The sequence below is a fragment of the Cuculus canorus genome, chromosome 1, assembly GCF_017976375.1.
Source record: "Cuculus canorus isolate bCucCan1 chromosome 1, bCucCan1.pri, whole genome shotgun sequence".
In the NCBI taxonomy this organism is placed as follows: domain Eukaryota; kingdom Metazoa; phylum Chordata; class Aves; order Cuculiformes; family Cuculidae; genus Cuculus; species Cuculus canorus.
The window spans coordinates 188,551,576-188,576,268 of NC_071401.1; the positions used below are offsets into that span (position 1 = coordinate 188,551,576).

Here is a 24,693-nt window from a genome sequence, read left to right on the forward strand (position 1 = left end):
TAGAAAATTGCAAAGAAAATGTTTAATTTCAGAAACTGAGTTCACCATTTATAAGTACACTAAAACATAGTAAATGCAAAATTAGATTAGGCGTTGGTACAGTATTTTAACAAAGCTACAACTTTTCTAAAAGGTCATAGGCAAATGATGTCTTCTTTCCAAAAAAGTATTCAATGAAAACTGAAATGAGAAGATTAATCTTTGTAGAGTTTAAAAAAAAAAAAAATAAACCAAACCAAAACCACAGAGAATGTTCCTTTTCAATTAAAATGCTGGCTATTTTTTTCCATCTTATTTGAAGTTTTGAGGGCTCTATATCCCATTTGCCTGATGGACACCAACAGTTAAGAATCAACCCTACTACATAAAATTCTAAGCAGTGCACCATATCCATAAAGCTATTACTGAATATCAGAAGATCAGTTATTTCTGTACTAGGAGCTTTAAGACAGGCTGTTCTACACAACTGAAATTACGTTAGGAATAAGGGCTCAATTTTTACAATAGGGAACCTTATAGTTCAGATGTACTAAAGATCAGAAAAGACTTTAGAATGACATTAGAGTCTTCACGGTAAGTTTCTTGCCTTTTTTGTACATGGCATTAAATAACAAGCATTAATTCACAAACTTTGATAAAACTTCCAAAGAGCTTTTATAAATACCCAGAATATTTCTTTAAAATGTAGAAACCTAAACAGGAGAACCCAGAATGGGAAAATTTACTACCGACTGGCATATAACTGACATTCTGTATCATCTCAAATGAAAGATTTATTTTGAGATACTAAGCCAATTGTCTCCTGTAAACACATCTTCCTCAGTAACTCTTCCTAATCCTTTAAGTACTTTAGGGCTTGCAGGTAAATGATTAAAAGATGGTTTGAACCCCATCTTTCACGTACAGCTTTCTTTTGACAACTACAAAAGCTGTTTTCTTGCAATTAAAGCAATGTTCAACTAAAATACAGTACCTGGTTTGTTTTTTACATAATTGAATAAAAAAACTACAGAACAGAACTGTTCACATCCTTTTTTTGCCATTCTATTAAAACAAAAGACTGAGCTTTTTTTAAAGTTCATTTACAATTATGGATTAAAACCTACATAATTTTGTATAATTTGACAAGACAGGCTATCTCTAGTGTGAACTTTTAAAAAACATATATACAGTATCTGGCCTGAAGTACTATGAATAAGGCACATGTAGACATATTGAAAGCTGAAAAAATGAAACTAAAATTTGGAATTATAGTCACTGATTAGATGTCATACATGGCCCCTACTGGAGCAATTTAAAAGTTGGAGTTATAGACAGTTAATATCCAGTGAGCAACAATAGATTTAGTCTAGCAGTTTGTTCATTAGTTTCAATACTGGAAGTATATTAAAGGAAGATTCACTTTCAAAAAGATGAGCTTTTCAAAGTGTTCAATCATCAACCTTGACTGACTGAAGTTGTTGCTTTCATTGGATGTATTGAACAACCTTTCTGAAGGAACAATGCTAGGTGGACAACCCAAGAACCTGACAGCCAATTTTGACAGTACTGGCCAAGATGACTTCTTAAAGTTCCAGTAAGTTAGAGGATCACAGTTGTGCTCAAGCACTTCTTCCTCCAAGTAAGAAAGCACCATTTCCTCTGGTAACTTTGCTCTCTCTTTCAGGTCTTTTGTTTTCATGTCACCCATGAGTGACCAAAGATTATCTTCCCCATATGAATTTGTAGATGGTGAACCTATATCACATCCATTGGAAACAGGTTTATCATCATCTGAGGTAGAACTCATTATTTCCAGCTCCCTGATTAAGTCTTGTTTATATTGTTCAGCCTCCTCTTCTGTAAATAAAGATGTTTTATACCGGGGATCCAGAAGTGTAGCAAAAATGTACCTTGGATCATGAAGTGTGGAGGACAATCTACTCACCATAGCTTCTTTCAAAGATTTCAGCATAGTGTCTATGCCCATTGTTTCCTCAAACAGCATTTCTATTTTCCTGTTAAGTATATGAATCATTGGAATCACTTGGCTTAGAGTAGACATGTGCGTACTCATCTCCCTGCTTGCAGCTTCAAAAGGTTTGAGAGCGTGACACACCGACTGCATGACTTCCCACTGATCACAACTTATTAGTTCCCAAAAGCTGCACTCTATTGACATTTCATCAATTGCTCTTTTCTGTTCGATAAGACGTTCGAGCATATGAAATGATGTATTCCACTTTGATGGAACATCCTGTATTAGCTGATGCTGAGGTAACTCATACTCTTTTTGCAACTCGGCCAACTTCTCTTTTGCTTTTGCTGACCGATGTATGCGTTCACAGATCTTTCTTGCAATACTAAGCAAATTCTGAACCATTCTCTGACTTTTAATAGCTTCATTTACAATGACATTAACAGTGTGACTAAAACATTGTACACTTGAATGATCACCTTCATTTAAAGTTTTCTCTATACTCTGATTATCAGTGACAGTAATGCCAATCTGAAGGCCAATAGAAGTAATCCACGTTTCCCACCAGTACTCCAACTGCTTTTGGATACTGATTCCATTGTAGTCACAATCAATTTGTGATACATTTAATAGTGCTGAACAATGGTAATCCTCACACTGTGGTCGAAATGAAGACTCAAATGTTACCCAATGAGCTGTCAGAGTTAGATATTCTCGTGTTTGGTTGCTCATCCATATTCCAGATGTAAAATGGATCACTCCGCTTTCAGCTTCTTTAAGATGTGAAATAATTATTTGTTTAACATTATCATACATATCTGGGATTGCTGTCCTAGAAAAGTAAGATGGAGAAGGTAAAGAATATTGAGGTTGCAAGTATTCAAGCAGCCTGTTAAAGCCAATGTTGTCTACAAAAGAATATGGCTGAAGGTCAAGCGCAATCATTTCAGCTACAAGACTTGTGATTTTTTTGGCAACTGGGTGAGAGTCACAAAACTTGTCATTGGTTTCATCAAAATTTGAAGATCCTAGTAATTCTGTGTTCAGCGGCATATGATTATCCGTAGATGAGGATAATACTTTCTCTGAGACATCAGTTTTCAATACATTATGATGAAACCGCTGCAAATGTCTTAGAAGGCAACTTGTGCCTAGATTTGTTGGCTTCTTCCCCCTACTTATTGTACGTCCACAGTGCATACATACTACTTTTGTTGAATCTGCAGAACAAATTGAAAAGTGATTCCACAGTTTTGAGGTCTTCTTACTATTAACAGGAAATATAATCTGATTATCATGTGAAACCATTGTAGGCAAGTCCGTCAGCTTTGAGGATGAACATTCTGCAGAAGCCAAAGTAGCATAAGGAGAATTTGCCAAACTCGCATCAAGAAAGCTCTTTTGATTTCCTATTACATCAGGATGGCGTCTATACAGATGTCTCATCAAGCAGCTTGTGCCCACATCTCCTTTCTTACCACGACTTATCATACAACTGCAGTATCTACATACTGCTTTTAGACTGTCTGCAGGCGACAGTGAAAAGTGGTGCCATACTTCTGATTTAAGCCTTTTCATAATCCTTTTATTTTGCTGAAATACAGCAGTGGGTTCAAATATTAGCGGGCCTAATCCCTCACACTGTTTCTCAGGAGATGAAACAAAGGAGACTTCACCTATATCATCAGAAGATGACAGCACTGCGTCTTCCACTAGAGCATCTCCAGAAGGAAGATTGGTATGCATTTCCTCAGATGCTCTGTCTGGCGAAGAGGAGACAGAAGTTGATTCTTTCACTAGTTTTCCAGGAGAGGATGACACAGAATTCAGATCACTATCTGAGGGTAGCAAAGAAGGCAACAGTGTTGGAGGTGTGGTGTAGACAGGTGGTATGGTAGTACCACCCCCATTCTCTTGCAGGACAATGGAACGATGGGCTCTCCACATGTGTCTTATCAAACAACTCGTTCCCAGGTCTTTTCCATTTTTTCCTCGACTGAATTCATTCATGCAGTGGATGCAAACAGCTTTAGAATTATCTAGAGGAGACAAATAAAAGTGTTTCCAGACAGCAGATCTCCTTCTGGAACCTGATGTGCTCTTTGGAATTACAACAGTTTTTTCTGCTACATTCTCCACAGTGTCATCATACTGGTTGTTGGGTAGCTGTGGAGACGACCCAACCGTGACTTCTTCTTTGCTGCACTTTTCAGAAACTGAGACATCCGATATTTCTTCAGAAGAAACAACAGGAACAGATTCCTCAATTATTCGATCTGGAGATGGTATTTTAGAAGCCATTTTCTTGACCAATTTTATGGGGGATAACATAGAACTCAGATCTCCGACATCTGCAGACTGAGGTGCAAGTAACAATGTAGGTGACGAAAAGGAGGATATACCTGGCATACTTCCATTTTCTTGAATTAGTACAGTGGGATGGGCCCTCCTTACATGTCTCATGAGACAACTTGTACTCAGGTCCTTTTCATTTTTACCCCTGCTAAATTCTTTCATACAGTACATACATATTGCTTTAGTGCTATCTCTAGGAGATATAAAAAAATGGTTCCAGGCAGGTGACTTTTTTCTGGAGCTTATGTTTCTGCTAGATAGAAGGCTTTGTGTCACAGCTTCCATTGCTACATCATACAGCGTACTACCATACTGAGAAAAAAGAGATCCATAATCATCTTCATTTTCTGTAGACAAATATTTGCCAGGGTTGTTGGTAATAAAGTTCTTTTCTTTGTCTTCCTGTTCATCGCTGCTGTCTGCATGTTTGAAATCATCATGTTCTGTCTTTATATCCATTCTTTCTAGAGTACAGTTAATGTTGTCTTCCTCTTGTTCTACTTTTAAGTTATTGATTTTACCCAACACAAAATTACTGTCCGTTCTGGGGGAATCTGCTTTACTGTTGTCCATGGATGACAAATTCTTCTTGCCAAGTCTTCATTTATTAATAAACATAGATAATTTAAAAAAATATTTAAAATTTGATTAAATTGATGTATCTTGTATACTGAACGCACAAACACAAATGTGTGTATGTGTTAAAATAAACTCTGGTTTATGAATTCTGTATCCATGTTGTGCAAATATGATTAGTCAAATATGATTAGTCAAAAAAATGCATTTTAAAATTGTAGACTTCATTAATGGAGTCTCTTTTTTTCCCAGGATCAGGACATTTCAGGTCACAGATGAATGTTCTTAAAGACGGCTACTGTCAAATGCTTCCTCTCATAGGCATAATCCTAAAAAATGAATGTTCTACTTTCTTGTTGAAGGAAGCCATTCGACTCATCTTGATTGGGCAACTGTGATTCTTTTGCAACATCTAGAAATAAAAATCAGAAAACGAAGTTGACTAAGGCACTTTAAATAACTAAAATAAAAGTGAACAATAACATGCACTAAATATTCTTTAGGGTTATTTTTCCTCCTTTTGAGATAAAAACAATTCAGTGCACTATTGACAAAATCAAATGCCCCAACATTTACTCAATACATTTATTATGCATGTGCATGTCTACACAAGCAGCAGCATTTCAGCTCTCTGACAAAATCCAGAGTTCAAGCATCACTTTTGTATTTGCTTGGACATACCTATTCCTCATGCTACATCCTAATTCAACCACTGCATAATCATAAGTACACACACACACACACACACATATACAAACATATACTATATAGGGCTCTATATCTACAGGTATGAAGAGAAGCAGGCATTTAATCATGTTAGCACAGAAACACATACTTAAAAACCCAAATGTTAAGTTATACTTCTGTACAGTTAAGCCCTTTATTACTGACAGCAGTGTTTAAAAACACATTTTACAAGAAAACTCTGTGTGTCCACTATTGTCACACTAATCTCTCTTCCTCTGACCATAGCCTCACATGGTTATAATCATGCCATCACACTCCCAGACAACACCGTAGTATAGAAACAAAATAGTTTAGAGTTTCACAATTAAAAACTGGAATTATTTATTCAGGATAACAGGGCTATAAAAATGACATGAATATATCAAGGTACCCCAAAAGCACAACATCACTCAGAAGCAAAGATACGCACAGTTGCATACACTGTGCCCAATGCAGTACTGACAGTTGAAGTTCCTCACGTACCGGAAGGTTATACTAGAACGCCCATTTACACTGAGACAGCTCATTTCCCTCATGGCTAAATATTTGCCCCACCAATAATTTCAGTACAAAGAGTTGGTTTTTTGAAGTATAGCTGCATATAAATCATAGGGCAATAACAAGCTCAAAAACCAGAACCCCCTCACCAGCCCTCAACAAACCTGAAGAATTTGCCTGCATTTGTCAGTCTTTTTTTTTTTTTTCTTTCTCTTTTTAGTACAGCTCTATCGGAATTCTAAATTTTGCTAAGCCCTTTCTCATTTATTCGCTTGCCTCGTTAAGGTAGTTATTTGTACCTTCATTCAAGATAACATGTTTTGACCACACAGGTGATACTACACTATGCCCTCACATTTCTGCAAACTGAATTTTTCTCTCTAGCTGAAGACAAAACACAAATTTGAATCCGTTACTTTAAAAATGCCTCACACAATTTTCATGTGTTACTCAAACACAAGAAAGATTGGAGCAGACAAAAGGTGAAATTACCCATGGCGACAAGACACACAAAAAATGTATAGGTTAAACTCATGCAGTCACTTCCTCCCTATATCAAGACCAATGTCATATTCTCTTTGTAATCTATTTTAATTAGCATTTCTCTGGGGCCTGTTTACAAGATAGATCAGATTTTCTGTGGACTTCAGATTTCTGAAAAGCCTATCAAACCAATAAATTTCTTTTCCAGTGCAGGGGAAGGGGGGCAGGAAAAAGAAGGGGCAATCAGCATACTGCAGCTGTTTTAAGAAAAGGGAGATCGAACGCTCAGAAGTTGCAAAGAGTACTGCAGTAACTCTGATTTATTTGCTGTGAAAGTTTTTGTGTTTGTGCTCTGCCTTTCTCTCTCCTTCTCAGAAAAGAAGACGTTTTCAGACACCAAAAGATATGAGGGTTGAGCATGAAGTCAGTTCTAACAAAGGGAGAGAGAAAAACCTTGATTTTCTAGAAGAAATGTAACACACTACACAATATTTTTCACAGGTTTGTGAAATCACACCTATGAACAATTCTGGCAGCATAGCCTAAATTTACATCACTCAGTATAAAACTGAAAGAAACACAAGTCAGTGATCACACACATACCGATGATATGGAAGCATGCATGTCCGGGACAAGAGAGAGCATAAGATAGTTAGTGTTTGTAATAGAAATCAATCTAAGACAATTTTCTCCCATCTTTATTTTGATCTTAGCTGTGAATTTGGAGCTTTCCTGGAAACAAGAAAAGCAATATATAATAAGCTGTTGTAACTTAGGATCACAGAATAGAAAGGCTCACAAGCTATTGACTCCTTGCAGAGCTTACAAAACATAAATTATGCATGTAAGTACTAAGTTACAGTAAGTACGTTACAGATTCCTAGCTAGATGGCACAAAATACACATATGACTCCATTGGTAATGGGTTCTGATGAAATTGTGCACAACTGCTTTGCCTCAGAACAGGTAATCACATCTCTAGCCTGCAATTCCTGTAATTTCTTAACTACACAAAAAATAGTTTGAGTCTTTGAACAGAAAAATCTACGAAGATGCTTCCTCATCCCTGTCTGATAAACAGTTACTGCTTAACACAGATAAGCATATGGTAGCTGTGATGGGAAGATTTGGAAACCTGATAAATGAGAAGAGTTGCAAACTTAATGACAAAGCTTAATTAGACTGATATACATTAACAATACACATTGCCAATGGTTAGCTTTGAGTATACAAAACCACTGAGCTGATGTTACATAGTTAAATACTGATGGCTATAGTCCTGATGGTCTTGGAGGCTGAAGTTGAGGTAAACAGGTGAGAGCCATTCAGACTCTGAAGCAGGAACCATAGTGGTAGACTTTTTTTCTTCCCTATTTATGCTTGCAGTTGCTGGGTGTTTCTAATTCTCATAATCTCCACCAAAAAAAAGTGCGGGAAGCAATCTCATTTGCGTCGGACTTCATCTACATCCTTTTCTTGAGGACCAGAAACTGTTGTTATTCCACCAGATATCTTTCCTGTTTATTCTGTATGTTTAGTTTTGCTTGCAGATTTTACCATTTGAATTATTGACTTACATGTTCTTCTGTCCCTTATTTGTGCAATTAAACATAGGTTTAACATTGCAGCTATATATTATTTCTATAGTCATGCTTAGCTGTGATATAAAATGCTTTCATAATCTTAGCAGAGTTACGCTAATAGCACTGTCATGAAATGCTTATATACCATAGCTAGTTACACTGCTTTAGTGGTCTTATGACTGAGTTTAAAGACAAGAAAATATTAATTATACCTTGTCCACTATAGGGCTGTTACAGGTCTCTGGCTACATAGTATGTGTTTTTCAGGGCCTGTTGCTGCCTTCTAGGAATGTAGAATAGATGAAATGCTTTGAGGAGACTGGTTAGGGCTGCCAGATCACTTTCTGGGAAATCCCCAATTGGATGCCCCTTAGAAGTTTTTGCATGTTTTGGTTTTTTTTTTTCCATTTTCCTTCAAACATCTAAGCATGATCTCTATTGCTTTGCATACTACTACATCATACTGTAAAATTAGGTCAGGCTCCCTCCCTTCAAACACCCTCGAGGGTTCAACCCAAATCTTCTTCAGAACACAGTTCCCAAAATGCTCAGGGTTAGTTAGAAAGATAAATGTTTTTTATCTCCCTCTCCCATGCCAGCCTTATGTAAGAGTCAATCTGTTTTAAAACCAAACAAAATGCTCCATCCTGTTTCAAAATTTTATAGTAAACTAGAACAAAGTATGAATTTGGTTATGACCACTATAGCTTATTTTCCCTTGGACATAAGCTACTTGAAGTTAAGGACTACTGCTAAACAAACAGGATATTCACGAAGGAAAATGTTTACAAAAGGCTACAGGCAGTCAGCTCAAAATTAACATGATTTATGCCTTTGAAATCTCCTCAATTAGATACAGACAAGCAGCAAAACAAAGAGAATTAAGAGTCACCTTGCAACAAAAATCTTCAAAGAAAACAAATGGAACTAGAGAACAATTATCTACTCAAACGTACTACTCCAGACTATTAGCTCCAGAGCGGCTGTAAACAGTCAGTGATTTGCTGCAGTAAGAAGCCTGCAGAAACGTTTTACAGGATTTTCCATTCAAAATGGGATTACTGAAAGCGTATGGTGGTTGACAAGAAATGTCAGGAGAACGCCATTGATCTGAAGAGTGCCACAGTGGGCTGTCATAACCAGAAGAAATCACAGCTGAAGGAAAGGAAAAGAGAGAAACACTGGTATCATGGGATTGCAGAGACATACATCAACATAGAGAGAAGTATGAAAAGTATGCAAGAACACAGAACCATGAGCAGATTATTTGTTTGTAAAGCAGACTGTGGCCTGCAAGCTTTAAATAATTTTACATTTTAGGCTGAATAATCAAGCAATAATCACAGACTTGATTATATTACAGAATCTTAGTGCAAATTCTATGAAGAAAGTAGTTTAAGAAAATCCCAACCCTTTATTATACAAGTGCACATAGTGCAAATACAACCACACACACCTGAAAAATGCAAAAGTAGTTTTTTCAAGATGCAAAATGTGGAGACAAAGTGAAAAAAAAAAAAAAGTCATTTACTAGCTTGAAAAAAATCAAAGGTAGTGACAGATTTTGAGCGCAGGAGGTTCATAAATGCATATCAAAACCAATTTGCACAAACTGATGTCAGTTTTGGAATAAACAGTGCTAATCATGTTTCTTTTTGTTAAGAACATCAAGTAAAAAGAAAATCTCTAAAATCAACCAACACAAGAAATTATTATGAGCTTCCACTTCAATGACAGATGTTATGCCAATTAAAGAATACTTGCTAAGAAAGGAAACTACCGCACAAAAAATAAATAAAACCTCCAAAAAACCTGAAAACAAAACACACATCAAAAAAACTGTAACAAATATGCAGAACATATTTTTATCAATGTATAGCCTCAATGAACCTTACTGCTTTTCAAAGTTACAAATCTCTTGAAGAAGGAAACACTAACAACAGTGACAGCTCACCCACAAAGAACTGCAGAAGTATGCAAGATACTGAATGGTTAAAATGTGGTATTAGAAAAGACTGCAAAATTAGCATGTCAGTCACATTCTGAAATGAGGTGGGTCCTATCCTTAAATGAGGCTTATTAAAAGAAACAAGTTGTTCTGGACCTCATGGGAGTTATGATTTGTAGAAGACTGGTGGAAGAAAAAAGAAGAGGAAAGTAAAGCCCCTTTCACTATTCAACTACATTTCCAGTCACCTGAAAGGCAAGTCTTAACCAGTAACTTTTGTGGTTTTACCAAGGTAGTCTCTGCAATCTCTGCAAACCCCAACTGCTCCATTTGGGCACAAGAGGGTAAAAGGAGGAAGCAACACCATCAATACTGTACATTGGTCCTTGTTGACAGGAATAGTCTTCACCCTAACTGAATACTGGAACAGAGTACAGCAATCAGGTCAAGTAACATTAGACATTTTTATTTATCTTGTACAAAACAGTTGAAGTTAACAGGAATTTTTGTACTTAAAAGAAAATGTTAAAAAAAAAAAATAGCCAAGGCACACATGTTAATGGAAAGGGAAAGATCATAACTGATATCAGATCAAAGCCAATGAAAAAGAAACCAAAAGGGCACACACGGAAAAAGGTAAAAAAAACCAAAACCACACAAAAAAAAACCCAAAACCAAAACAAATGGAAAGATATAAACTACTACTTTTATAAGTGTTTTCCCTTACTGGAAAGAAAACCTTTGATATTAGAAGCTGAGAGTATCTTTATTTGAAATTTAAACTATTTACTATGTTTTTTTCCTACTGGAAGAGAAGCTGGGAAAAATTACAAAGAGACAGTAACACATGCAGAGTGATGCATAAGGAAGGAAACAAAAACATGCTTTGAAAAGTGACAGGACAAAGGTACATGCTCAGAGGCTTGGGAGACAAGGTAGAAAGAAGAGCCCTCCAAGAAAGGTGTGTCAGTTCATGCTACTTGTTAGGACACGACACAGAGATGTCTGATTTATCCGAGTATAAAAATCGTTCATGCCTCTTTACATTGCTGAAAAACTCAGTGCTTGGTATAAGCAGAGGCCTAAATCAGACAACCCAGACAGAAAAAAAAAAAAAAAGGTGTGGAGAGCCAAGTATTATAGCTGTAACTATCATCATTACAGTCTTGGTACTCAACCCTAATTACAAGTGCAGGATTTCAACTGAAGTAGAGAATAGAAAGTTATAAAGACTACCAGCTAAATGTAAACATTCTCCCAACCTTGTCTCCTGTCCTCAAAACATAAAAAAATCTTACTGTGAACACAGACTATTTTATTTTAAGCAGTAAAACAGACCTGCTAGTGCCAAGTCATTTTTTGGTTTAGCAGTCCTTGGACCCTTCCCTGTCTTCTATTTTCACCACCACCACTAAATTAACATTAATGCAGGAAGAAAACAATAATCAGCACAGCTCAGAAGTGACAGTTTTAGTCTTAGATACTTGATGAAGGGATAGTGTTGAGCTAAAATCTAACCAGCACACAGAAAATACCTAATATTGCACACACTCGTACTCCTCAAACTCAAACTTAGCCTCTTACTCCTTTACAAGGTGATTTATTTTGTAAATCTTTTTCCTCCTCTTGCTGCTGTAAAGATCAAAAAGCCTACCAGACTCTGTTTACCAATCATTTATCTGATAGTCCCTTAAACCTCAGGAAAGATCCAAAAACTAAAAGCCCCAGCTTTCTGCAATCTATCTCAAATTGTAAATCATCTGCATCAGCGTATGGAAAACACTGTTCACGCCAGCTCCCCTGCACAAAACTATACCAGCTCTTACACTAATGTGTAAAAGGACTGAAAATAACTCATGACAATGGAAAAACTGGAGATACGGTATGATTTCCAGATTAGCACTACTTAAAAAAAATACTTCTAAAAAGATACAAAGCAGAAATGAAGTTAAGATTTCATTTTCAAAATTAATGTTTTTTTTTAAAAAAAGAGGATCCAATTCTTAATTCAGTTCTTATATCAGTATATCCTCAACCATAAAACTTCCCCAAAAGACTGAGATCATGCTTTTTTAAATATTACACATTTTGTATTCATTATTTTTGAAGTCTGATATAGATAAGGATGTTTGTGTTAGCGTGTATATTATTCACACTGGCTGATACTTAGTTCTGGGATCCCTGTTCAGTGCCCAACTGGATTAGCTAAACAAGCTCAGTACCCAAACGTTTCACCAGACCTCAATGATGGCTCAGCATGTTTAAGAATAAAGCAGGTGACTAGGTGATCTAGGGTAGGAAGTCAAAATTCAAACTTACTTCTGGAGAAATCAGTCTTCATCATTTATTTGACACTTTATCAAGCATGTATCTTCCTCCACCATCTAGGTTTAAGCTGCACTCTTAAACACAATGAAGCCCACAGCACAGAAATTCCCGTTCCATATGATCTCAAGCAGCATTATATTAGAACTAAAATAAAAATGCAAAGCTAAAACAACAAAAAAATCACCTCAGTCAAAACAACATCCTAAGTTTTATATTAAAAAAACACTCCTAAGTTTTATATAAGAAATAAAAAAATATCATTGTATTGCAGGTACCACCATACACAGTATTATGTATCACCACAAACAGTAACACTGCTCACACCTACAACCATCTGAGAAGCCTTTAACTGTTGCTATTTTTTTTTCCTTAGTGCACTAAAAGTACTATCAGATCCCAAATGGGGATATCTTCCTTCACGTGCCCTTTGCCAACTTCCCACAGCAGCACACTATAATAATAATAATAAAAAAAAAAAGCAGGTTGTACACATGCTAATAACTTCTGTCCCAGCTTTTACTAAGCGATTGCTCATTAAAAAAAAAAAAAACCAAACAAACCCAGATCCAGCATGGGAAATAAATTATGTCAACAGTTGCCTAGGATCCAAACAGTCTCTTAAGCACTGAAGTGTTTTCTCATTATCTGGTATGATACCACTGAAGCAATGCTTGCAGGATATGTTTCTTTGCTGTTGTTCACACTTACCAAATATCAGGTCTATCATTGGGTAAAACAATTATGTTTTAAGCAATAATTTAATTAAAACTTTAAGCAGGATTTTCCCGAGTGTTACACACCAGTTCAATGTTTCTACAAGTGGAAGTTAGAGATTATACTCTTAATTTGGTATTTTTATCATTTCCTTCTTTTGACAAACATCAGAGGCTAATAAGATGGGACAGTTCTTAATGTTACAAGAGATAAGGTGGTTCCCTAAAGAAAAAAATTTATATTTTTTAAACAGTTGAAGTATGCATTGTTTGGTTTACAGCATTTTCAGCGCATGACATGAAAGCTGCTTTTAATATCTCATGTTGTACAGTTTGAGGTGGAGGGCAGGGAAGATGAACAAAGGCTGCAGTAATACAACACAAGGGTAAAATGCAAAAGGTAAAAATAAGAATGGAGTAGGAAAGATGCATCAGTATCATCATAGAACAGGAAAAAGCACACAACCAAAACCACAGTTACAGCAGATAAGTTCTGAAAGAATGGAAGACAAATATTTACTCCATGCTGCTACAGAACACCAGCCAGCTTTCAGAAAAGCATCAGAAAATTCAAAACAAAGCTTTTTCCCCAAGTATCACTTCTTTTTCCCAAGCGATCAATTCCTCTGCCTAGTCCATTTCACCCTTCTCTTTGCCTTCCTGTGCAGTCTATAGCTGACAAAATAAAGGGGATAAGATTAGGACAGGAGATTCTTCTGACTAGTCCACCTTCCCAGCTTGGAATGTACTAGAAAAAACATATGCCCTTGTTATTTTTTTTTTAAGTCTATCTTTAAACAGAGGAAAAGTGAAACCTTATGCACTTACAGGATGATTTCAAACAGTTACAAGTGAGATACCTGTAAGGAGAAAGCTGATAGCTAGCAAGTTGAATAGGCAGGATGATGAAGAATAAAAAAGAAGTATGCTATGTCTTGTGCACAGCAAGTCTTCTTGGACTCTTGCTGAAAACATCTCTGCGAGTACAAAGTGAAAAAAAACCCTTGCAGAATGTAAACAGGGGTGTTTACAGAATATAATACTGTATTAACCTTTTTGAACTATAATTTTTCTAAAACAAACAAAAAAAATTGAACAGTATTTGTTGAACTATGAGGACTATGATCTATTGGTATCTATCCTGACACCAACCTGATCAAGTCTGAAGAAGTCTGTTTTAAAAACCCTTCATAGCTACCCATTAACCAATTCTGTCTTCATATTGATGCCAGCTAGTCACACATCATCAGATAGTTACACTTGTGCTATGGAGAGGTTTTCCATGATTTACATATATCATATTCCTGTATGTGTAAGATAACATAGTGCTGTGCTTATATTATTTGTTTGTATCTAGGAACGCTTGTGCATATACACGCAGGTTAGGAAGAGTTACAGTCCTTGGAAAGACAAAAAAGACTTTCAAGAGGAAAACATTAGTTTAAGTATCTCAAAGGGGGTTTTTTTACAGCTAAGCTTAATCATTCTTTTGTGACAAAACTATTTCAAATTAGAAGATACAATCAATTGCAAATGGTTCTTCAAACAAACTGTTTCTTTTCTGTACCAGGTATCTTCTTTCTTCCTCATGTACTAATCAGAAGAAATACATCTAGATTTTATGTGAAACAAGGAAAATACCATCTCTTCAATAAATATAACAGAAAATAACATTCACAATGCTATCCAAGACAATTTTTAGAAATCTCAGAAATACTGTTTCATCTTGTCAATGGGCACGAAAACTGCAACAAAACCAAACAGGAACTTCAAGCCAAGCTTCCATGTCCCACGCAGGCATCATCAATCATGTCCATGATAGCAGTGAACTTCTTATGCTCCTTTAAAGTAATTTTTTTCATTCAGTATTTTCTAAGCAAACTGTATGTTCACCAGTAATAACCACCATTTTTACCCTATATTCCAGTCTAAAAACTCTGTCCCTCTCAAAATAAACATTCCCAATCACAAAAAAAGAGAGAGAGAGAGAAATGCGGACGGATCTCCCTATTCACTTGCCAACCAGTCTGTCCTTAGTCTCTATAACAAGGGGTCTTTTCCCTTTTAACCTTTTTCAGGAACATATCCTCTTTGCCTTCTTCAAGGCAAGGTGAGGTAAGACCTTGCAGCAAAGACTCAGCTGACACAGCCAACCAAGCCAGAAAAGCTGACATTGTTTCCACTAACACCACATTGAGCATTAACAGGAAATCCAAAGAGACATTCCTGTCCCTGGTGAAAAAATAGCTTGGATATCTTCTCCCCAAAAAAATGGTTTATAGGAGAAACATCCTACTGCTGTAGACATAGGCTTTAATTTGAGCAAAGAAGGTTTTGCTCGAGGAGGTAATGAAAAATGAACAAGAACTTTAACTGAGAATAAAGCTTTTTGTAGCACCTATTTTAAGCAGTAAGGTTCATGAGCTTTAATTCATGTAATGCAATCTGCAATTTAAATAAATTTTACAAAATAAGGTTACAAGGGTGTTTTATTCAGAGCAGAATCCAAGATATTTTTAGCACAATAGCAAGTAAATAAAAGGATAGCCCTTGCTGTTCCCATTTGCTTGACTTCTGTTATTATACAGAAGTCATAATAATTATTTTAATAAACCTAGTATCTTGTGAGGTATGGAAAAAGGAAATAATAATTAAAAAAAACACTTCGAGAAAGGAGAAGGATCAGGAAGCTTGCTGTTGTTTATGAGCATCATTGTATTTCCTGTCATAAACAGATTATGGTCTCCCTACTGCGCAGTAAGCTACAGAAGACAACTTAAAATCATTACAGAAGGAAAACAGAACAGAACCTCTATTCCTCCTGTTTCCCAGTGTCAAACGCAAAATGCTGCTGACAGCATGGTCTGCACACTGTTTGGCTCCCTAAAAACTGACCCACTCTTCCTACTACTTCAGCAGCTACTAATGCAAGTTGCAACAAGTGAAAACCTCTTATTACTCTTTTGTCTTATAGTTGTTTTTTTCCCCATATATAGATACACTCCCACAGTTATTAGCTTACCATGTTCCCACCTTTAAAGCAGAAGAAAGGAGAACTAAAGACTAAAAATAGAAAATATATGTGATATGATTGCCATTATCTGTGCCACATTTTAGTAAGGATTTCCAGTCCTAAACCTTAAATAAAAAAAGTGCTGGGAGCCAGAATTTTGGTTGGAGTTATACAGGCAGCAGTTTCCACACTGTACTTTCCCACCTCCTCATGGCACATTCAACACCGCTATATCCCTTTAATCAGGAACTAGTTTTTCTTCTAAACCACACACAGAAGCTACTGCATAGCATATGCACTGGAAAACTTTAATTCTTACAGTGGATGCTAAAGCACGTACACCTATAACATTTCTGACCTACCAAAACTTAAAATTTTAACAGAGGTGTAATACTGGGACAGCAGAATATTCCCATCTTTGCTCTCAGGAGACTCCAGCTCCATGTAAGAACTCCTTCCACCAAAAGAGTGCCTTTGTCATCACAAATGAAGAAAGCATCATGGACAGAAGGAACATTTGCAAAACACTAGCTCTCTGGGACATACCAGTCAACTCCAGGTGCTAGTATGCAATAATATGCTGCATGATGCGATCTGTACCGGTGAATACATCACATATTACACACTGATACACTGAAACACAGGCAAAACAGTCAGTCTCCAACCACTATGCCGTGAAAGAAAAATACCCCAGCAGAAAGTAGCATGAGATCACTTAAAAGATGATGTATTTAATATATTCCTCATATTTCATATTTCCCAAAATAAACATGTAAAAATGACTGTGTCCTATAAAACCTTAACAAAATAGTTAAAGAAAAAAAATGTCACTAGGAACTCAAAATATACTCTATAAATGCATTTTTTTAGGCTGACTAAAATTATCTAAGCTCTGTTCCAGAGTGCTTACAACCTGAATTTCAATGAAGCACATGAATATGACAAAAAACAGGTGGTAAAATGTATACACTTTTCTGTTGGAGCTCATATTAGCATTTAATTTCTTTAAGACTAACCAATTATAGATTTTATTATCTATCAGAACAATTGAACTTACAGTCAACAGTTATTTGATCTAGGATTACGATTCAAGACATAGTTTTTGAAGATGCTAAGACCAGATACTCATTTTCAGTAGACAAGTAGTACTCAAGTGGATATTTTCACTGGAGGCTTTTAACCTTGAGAGCCACATTAGAAAGGCTCTTAAGGTAGAACTATAAAATGTTATAGTGCTTGACATCATGCAATGAAACATAAAAGCATACAGTGACCCTGCAATGATTACATTAGAATTCAGCATTAAAAACAGGAGATGGAACTTCTGGATATCCTGGCAAATGCAGCACTGTCCCTTTTATCAGGTTTCTTTACAGGAGTCTAGAACTGACTCAAAAGGCTGCTGCAAACAACTGCTCTCTCCTGCTCTTTGGCTATGCTACAGACTTGAAAAGCACTAGCTGCTCATTTTTACTTAGACTCTGATTAAGAATAATCCACAAGCACACTTAGTATGTAACAAAATCCCCCACACCTCCTCTATGTGTCACCTAGGAAAACTTTCCTTCAGTAAATGATTCTAAACCATATTTTTATTTTTCTTTCCCTATGGAGACCACAGTCTTATGAGAAAAAGCTAAGAAAGCTGGGGTTGTTCATCCTGTAGAAGAAAAGGCACTGGGAGACCTTACTGTGGCCTTCCACTACTTGAAGGGGGCCTTATAAGAATGATGGGCACAAACTTTTTAGCAGGGGCTGCTGTGACAGGACAATGGCTAATGGTTTTAAATTAAAAGAGGGTAGGATCAGACTAGACATAAGGCAGAATTTTTTTTATGATGAGGGTGGTGACACTGAAAGCAGCTTACCCAGAGAAGTGGTAGATGCCCCATCCCTGGCCTGAGTGACCAGCTCTCACTGAAGATGGCCCTGCTCACTACTGCAGGGACACTAGACCAAATGACCTTTAAAGGTCCCTTCCCATCAAGACAATTCTATGATTCTATGACCTCAACAAGACTTCCCAGCTCAACATTCTACCTATCTTAAACATTTCGTCCATCTGTTGCTACTAACATGCGTGTTAACCCAATAACATAGGCATTAAAAGTTAAACGATGTCATTGACAGTGGAGAGTGTAAACAGAAAGAAAGCTCTGAAACAGTATACAACAAGAACATTTATTGTTAACCTGCATATAAATGCTGATCCACATATGAACATTTTTTTTTCCTGTGTCTTAGGAATCTCAAGTTTCCAAAACCTTTGTGCGCAACAACTCGAACTGAATATATAAAGGAAAAAAAATATTTCAAACAAAAACCCTAGAAGAAAATAGAATATCTTACTTTATCAGTGAGGACATGAAAATCTGACTAAAACAAGTGCAATTTGAATATAGGATGAATGTAGCATGTAAGTTACTTCACTCTTTCTAAAAAGGCAAACTGCAGCGTAAGGATGTATATATGCTGGCTGTTACAACAGAGTAAGAGGTGTCCCACAAATCATAAACTAGTTACTAGTTCTGTAACACTGTAAAAAGTTATGCAGGCTTCCAAATTTGATTTTTACATCTCAGGTACTCATACAAACCTCCTGCTGCACTATTAAGGTCCATACAAGTCAATACATGTGCATACAATTATTCATTACCTTTATCCATGGCTTACTCTAAATTAACCACAACAATGACACAAGACTCAAAACAAAAAAGCAGCCCACTAGTTTGAGAAAAACAAAAAAACAGCAATGAAAGAACTTACACATCTGTTCCACTGCATGCAGGTGGCTTCATTTGGGGTTAAACTCTTGCTGCTCAAACTTAATGATGATGATTGAATCTAAGAAAAAGAAGAAAGTAATTCCTTTCAGTATTTTTTTTTTTAGTTATATTAACTGTCACAGTGGCAAGTCATAGGATGCTTCAAGTTTCTCTTTAGGTGACAGCTGCAGGAGCTGCACTTAGAAGACCACCTCTCACTTTTTTTCAAAATCCCTAGCCCTCATAATTGTGAGAAAAATTAGGCATTTTTAACGCTAAAGCTGCAAAACAAAAAAATCAAAATACCCCCCCAGATCTTTAAAAATATTAAAAAGTCAAATTTTTGTACTTGTGTTCACACTGCTCCATTTATTTTATGCTTACAGATGACTTCATAGCCCAATGAATGAAACCCAACCTACACTACATGCAAGATTTCAAAGGAGCTTGCCGACACTTTTCAATGCACTATAGGATTCATCTGGCAGCTTGTTACACCTTCTCTTCATGAACTAAACATTCTGCTTACACACTGACCTAGCATGAGTATTAATCAACAGGCAATAGCATCGGATCAACACAAGATTATCATTCCCCATGTATGAGAAAGGAATCATTGCAAGTGGAGTATACCAAACAGACCAAAACAGTCTATCACAGGACATATTTCTGGAGTTCTGCAACTTCAGTCCCACTGACCACCATTACACAGACATGAGTGTCATTGTGCAGAGGGTCTAGCTGTTCCACTGCCCCAGTACATGAAAAAAAACCCAACCAAATGAGAAATCTTTATGCCATCTTAGAAAATCTAGCAAGTCAACTTTGAATCCAAATCCAAACACAGAAAATGCTCGACACTGCAATGTTTAGTGGTCAGGATGCCGCTTTGTCCTCTTGTCTAAACTTGATATGGTTCAAGCATCAACAAGGGTTAAATCAGCAAAGCATTCTCCCACCAGCCACTGTTTACCACTCTTGTTCAGACTGTGAGCTCATTGAAAAAAATAGACACACATATATTTTCTTTTTTTTCCTTAGGAAGGAGAACACCTCTAAGAGAGTGGAAAGTCTTGATCGCTGGCTTATCATGCATGACAGAATGAATTACACGTAACCTCTCTTACTGACTTTTTCACTTAAAAATACTCTTGCTAGCTAATTTGACTGTTAAGAAGAGACGCTTCAGCCTCCCTACTACTGCGGTGAACATTTAAATAATGTAAACAAAGAGAAAGGTGTCAGCCAAGGAGACCGAGACCTACCAGCAGCAGTGTGCTCTACAGGAGCAGTTAGGAAACTCTCCCCAGATGGGGATTCAACTCCTGAGGCAAAGTAGGGAAGGGAACCTGGCTCTTCCACATTCCTTGCAAGTGCCACAGTCATCAGACTATAGGCAAGACAGACTAAAAATAACGCATTTTTAACCTCTCCAATGTCTTTAAAAAAAAGAACCTTTCCATTCCCATTTTCCTATTCCTTCATTTGTTAAAAATGTCTACAGAACAGTTTTGAGCTGGGTCAAACATTTAATTCAATTCAAATTAGTGTTTCAGTTTCCTTGATTGTTTATTTTGCTGAGAAGAATAACAAAGAGAAAGTCGTTATAGCTGGATCTGAGTTTATTTTCTTCTGAGGCAAACACTGATTCAGAAAATAGCACACAGAACTACTCCAACAACAGGTAAGCATCATAATTATTGAAATTATAATTAAATGAACATCTTTGGTGCAAAATTACTACAAAATCTATGATCACTGTCATATGAGACAAAGATATGACAACTTTTAAAGATCTTCTTCCATACATTTGTAAAGAACTGCAAAAGTACTGCTAAAATACTTCACAGTAGTTAAACCAGACATATTTTCAACCATAATTTTCAAGCTACTGACTACTGAAACCCAGAAGTGGCTTTTGTATTAAATGTACAGCAAATTAGAGCACTCAGTGCAAAAATTACTCTAACACATGAAGAAAAAAATAGAACTGTATGACACTAGTGAACATAAACTAGCAGACATGACCCTGTAATATTAATACTGTAATATTTTTTTTAATGTGAACGGCCACTGAAAACCAGTCTTACACAGTTTATAGGAAAGCCTGATACTTCACTTTCCAGTAAATTGTTCAACATGAAAAATTCACGATTCGCTCCAAATTGTCACACTTGAATGAAATAAGGACGTCCAAAATCAAGCTATTTCCATGTTGTTGCTTTAACACACCATCATGTTATTCTATCTTATCACACACTCAAAGAAAAACCCCAATGGTTTAACCATGGTAATATTGGTTGGACTGTTTATGTATCACACTTCATAATTTAGGATAGAAGTTCCCCCAGTTCGGGGGGAAGATAAAAGCTTTAGTTGTTCTTACTTCTTGTTGTGTGTGCTTTAAACTCTAGATTTCACTTGAAAACTACCTTTACACCACAGAAATTACTCAAATTTTTCACTAATTAGTTGAAATCAAGGTACCCCACACCATGAATTGACAGATATTGATGATGCCAGTAGCAAATGCAAAACAAACAGCTGAAGCTGTACAGAAAACGATGCACGTTTGACAGAGGCAAGAGAACACCTTTTTTGTGTAGCCTGCTTTTAAAGTATACACTAGAAAAGATAACATTATGTAAACTGCATTCATTTATGTCAATACTCGTAAAACACCTAGACTGTCCCTACTTAGGAAAAAAAAGTCAATCGTGATGATGAGTTATACACTCTGGTCTACACTGTGCAAACTCCCCAACTATCTCTTTTGTAGCTAAACCTAAGCTAATATACATGTATAATAGTGTCTATTTGCATAAAGCAGATTATTTCAAATTGTACATTACAGTGGCAAAAGCACAGCACAATATGCTCGTTTTGAAGATGAGAACTCTGACAAACTATAAGCGAGCCTCATACCAGGATTTACAAAATTCTCTCATACAGACTTTTCACTGTGAATGGTGGTAAAATGCAACAAGGTGTTGGCAGATACAGTCCAAAACACATGTTCCTTAACTCAATGTTTCCTGGAGCCACAAATAAAAAAAAGATCTATAATAAGTAATCACATTCAGGGTTCTGGAAAATAAAGAATAAACAAATCTCAAGAAAAATGAGAGGAAAAAAAAGACAACGGGCTCAAAGGCCACATAAACCAGCATCTATTCCCTACTACACAAGAGTTTGCCAGGACTTCCTTCTATAATACCTAGTTCTTAAGAATCTTTGACAGGATGATATTCTACTTCACAGAAAGAGACATTTTAAAAATAAATGTGTGAAATTCAGTTGCCCTCCTGCTGTAAACCACAGTGATGTATTATGTGTGCTGAAGTAGACACCCTCTTCTGCACTACCACCCGTGACCCTATGACATTAAGCTGTTCCGCAAGCACAATACTTGCTCAGGAGGTTTGCAATCCAGATTTAAAATGAGCTAGAATAGGTGGAAACACCAAACAGAGAGAGGGGCTGTAGCAGATTGGTTCTTTAGGGATTCCGCATCTCCCATCCGCAACACAGACAAGGTAACAAAGGCAGTAAGCATTACTCTTAAGTTTATTACCTGCCCAACCGTGCCCTTCACATTACCACTGAGGATGCGGTACTTGTCACAATTTTGCTTTACATAGCGTAAAAGAGTTATAGTTATTCAAAACTAGCAATGTTTAGAAAAATTCTCCGAGATGCTTAGTTCAAATACTTTATTTTACTTTCATTTTACTTATCCTCAATCAATTCTTACAGTTGCCTGCTCTCAAAAACTTGTATGGAACAAATTCCTCAACATCTGTTAAAGTTGGAAGACACTAGCAACACTGTAAGTACCAAAGTAGACAGATATCCAACCATATTAAAGCTTTCAGCACCTTGCCTGTTGGTCTTACACGTAGCAAACAGCATTCATATTTCTAAGCACCCACAAAAGAATTTAGGCTGCCTATAATAGGCAACAGAAAGATGTAAGAATTTTTTCCTCCACAAAATATGTCTCCACAGTAAATAATATTGCCCAGTATTTGTATCAATTTGGAATTTCTAGTAGCAGCATGGTATCTTGAGGATAGTTGATAAAGCCTTCCAGACTTCACTAGCCCCATTATGCACTCCGCGAACATCCTCCCAAGGGTGCACGTCTGCACTTTAAGTGAAATGTTGTATTACCGAGGATAACCTTTAGAAGAAAAGAAGTGCACTCATTCTCTTGAAAAAGCAAAACGCAAGCACGTACATCATGGACCACACAGACAACGCATAAAGAAGGCCTAAGAAGTATCTTTACATTATAGGGGCTTGGACGACTTTTCTGCATGGCACTATAGGTGCAGCATGACAGCTCACGCTAAATTACTGAAATCACTCAAAGATACACCCCAGAAACAACACAGCACTGCTTCTAACACATGAGCACCAAAAAGAAAGGGTTGGGCAAAGAGGATTTTTTTTCTACACTGCAAAGCGAAACACTACTAAACTTGGCAATTTAATTAAAATCCATCACCAGTGATGCAAAAGAGTCCTTTCACCTTTCACTGCGTTAGCAAATGTTTTTAGGCTTTCACTCGACTAAGTACACAGCAGACAACCCAAAAGTGCCTCTAACACCCTTCAAAATCCAGTAGGTATTACCAAGAGCCCATGTCTACCATCAGCAGCTGTCTCAGTGCAGATCTAGAAGTTACAGATAACATTTTTAAGCAAAATTATGGCATCTCAAGAAGAAAACGAGACCAGCTGCACACAACAGTTCAATTACGCTGGTTTTCCACACGCGCCTCTCTGGAGAGAATCATAGTATCACCAGGTTGGAAAAGACCTCTTAGATCATAGAGTCCAAACATTCCTATCTGCCACTAAACCATGTCCCTGAGCACCCTGAGTCTACGAGTCTTTTAAACACCTCCAGGGATGGTGACTCAATCACCTCCCTGGGCAGCCTCTGCCAGTGCCCAATAACCCTTTCCGGGAATTTTTTTTTCCTCATGTCCAGTCTGACCCTCCCCTGGCACAGCTTGAGGCTATTCCCCCTTGTCCTGTCCCCTGTCACCGGGGAGAAAAGGCCAGCACCCACCTTTCTGAAACTTCCTTTCAGGCAGTTGTAGAGAGCAATAAGGTCTCCCCTCAGCCTTCTCGTCACCAGGCTAAACCTCAGTTCCCTCAGCCGTTCCGTGTCCAGACGGGGCTGGAAACTTCATCCCGTATAGGAAGAGACGCGACGTTTACCCTTTTTGGGGTTCCCGGGTCGTTTCGGTACTGGCGGGCCCGGCTGCTCCCGCGGGGCCGAGGTTGGGGCCGGCCGCATGGACGCCGCTCCCCCCGCGGCCTCGCCAGGTGCGAGCGAGCCCCGCCCGGGCCGGGCCGCGCCGCGCACAAAGCCGGGCGGGCACCGGCACCGCCCGTGACCCGTCCCGGGGCCTGGCAGACAATGGCCCCGGCTCCGCGGGCCTAGTCCCCGCGCCGCACGCCCCGGCGCCGCCCAGACCGACCCGCGGCCGCGCGAGCCACACCGCCCCGCGCGACGCCCTCCCGGTACCGGAGCGCGGCCGCTCACCTCCGCGGGCGGCCGCCGCGGGGGAAGGCGGAGGTCGCCGCCACGCCGGGCCCGAAGGAGTTAAAGGGAAGGCCCGAGCGGGACCGTCCCATTCATTACCCGTGCGCTTTGTCTGCGGCCGCCGCCGCCGCGGCGCTGAGCGGGCTGCCTCAGCTCGGCCGCCACCGCGCGCCGCGCGCATGCGCGGG

General features: G+C 37.8%; 1 protein-coding gene across 7 annotated transcripts; it reads right to left on the reverse strand.

The window, feature by feature from the left end:
- On the reverse strand, positions 1-24,685 carry ZBED4 (zinc finger BED-type containing 4). 7 transcript variants are annotated; one of them, XM_054054081.1, is made up of 7 exons: positions 24,506-24,685; positions 18,947-19,024; positions 12,446-12,598; positions 11,465-11,537; positions 10,415-10,547; positions 7,199-9,333; positions 1-5,300 (listed from the first exon to the last, which is right to left on the reverse strand). In XM_054054081.1, the coding sequence occupies exon 7, from the start codon at positions 4,883-4,885 to the stop codon at positions 1,370-1,372; it is 3,516 nt and encodes a 1,171-aa protein (XP_053910056.1). In that variant the 5' UTR covers positions 4,886-5,300; positions 7,199-9,333; positions 10,415-10,547; positions 11,465-11,537; positions 12,446-12,598; positions 18,947-19,024; positions 24,506-24,685; the 3' UTR covers positions 1-1,369. The 7 variants fall into 7 exon arrangements, with proteins under 7 accessions (XP_053910056.1, XP_053910082.1, XP_053910073.1 ...); XM_054054107.1 differs by lacking the exon at positions 24,506-24,685 and adding an exon at positions 24,026-24,443; XM_054054098.1 differs by lacking the exons at positions 18,947-19,024; positions 24,506-24,685 and having other exon boundaries at positions 7,199-7,327; positions 9,071-9,333; positions 12,446-12,593.
- Between the last annotated feature and the right edge of the window lie 8 nt (positions 24,686-24,693).

What these genes read in the sequence shown, in the direction of transcription:
- ZBED4 (XM_054054065.1), bottom strand. Translation starts at nt 4,885, where the DNA reads ATGGACAACAGTAAAGCAGATTCCCCCAGAACGGACAGTAATTTTGTG.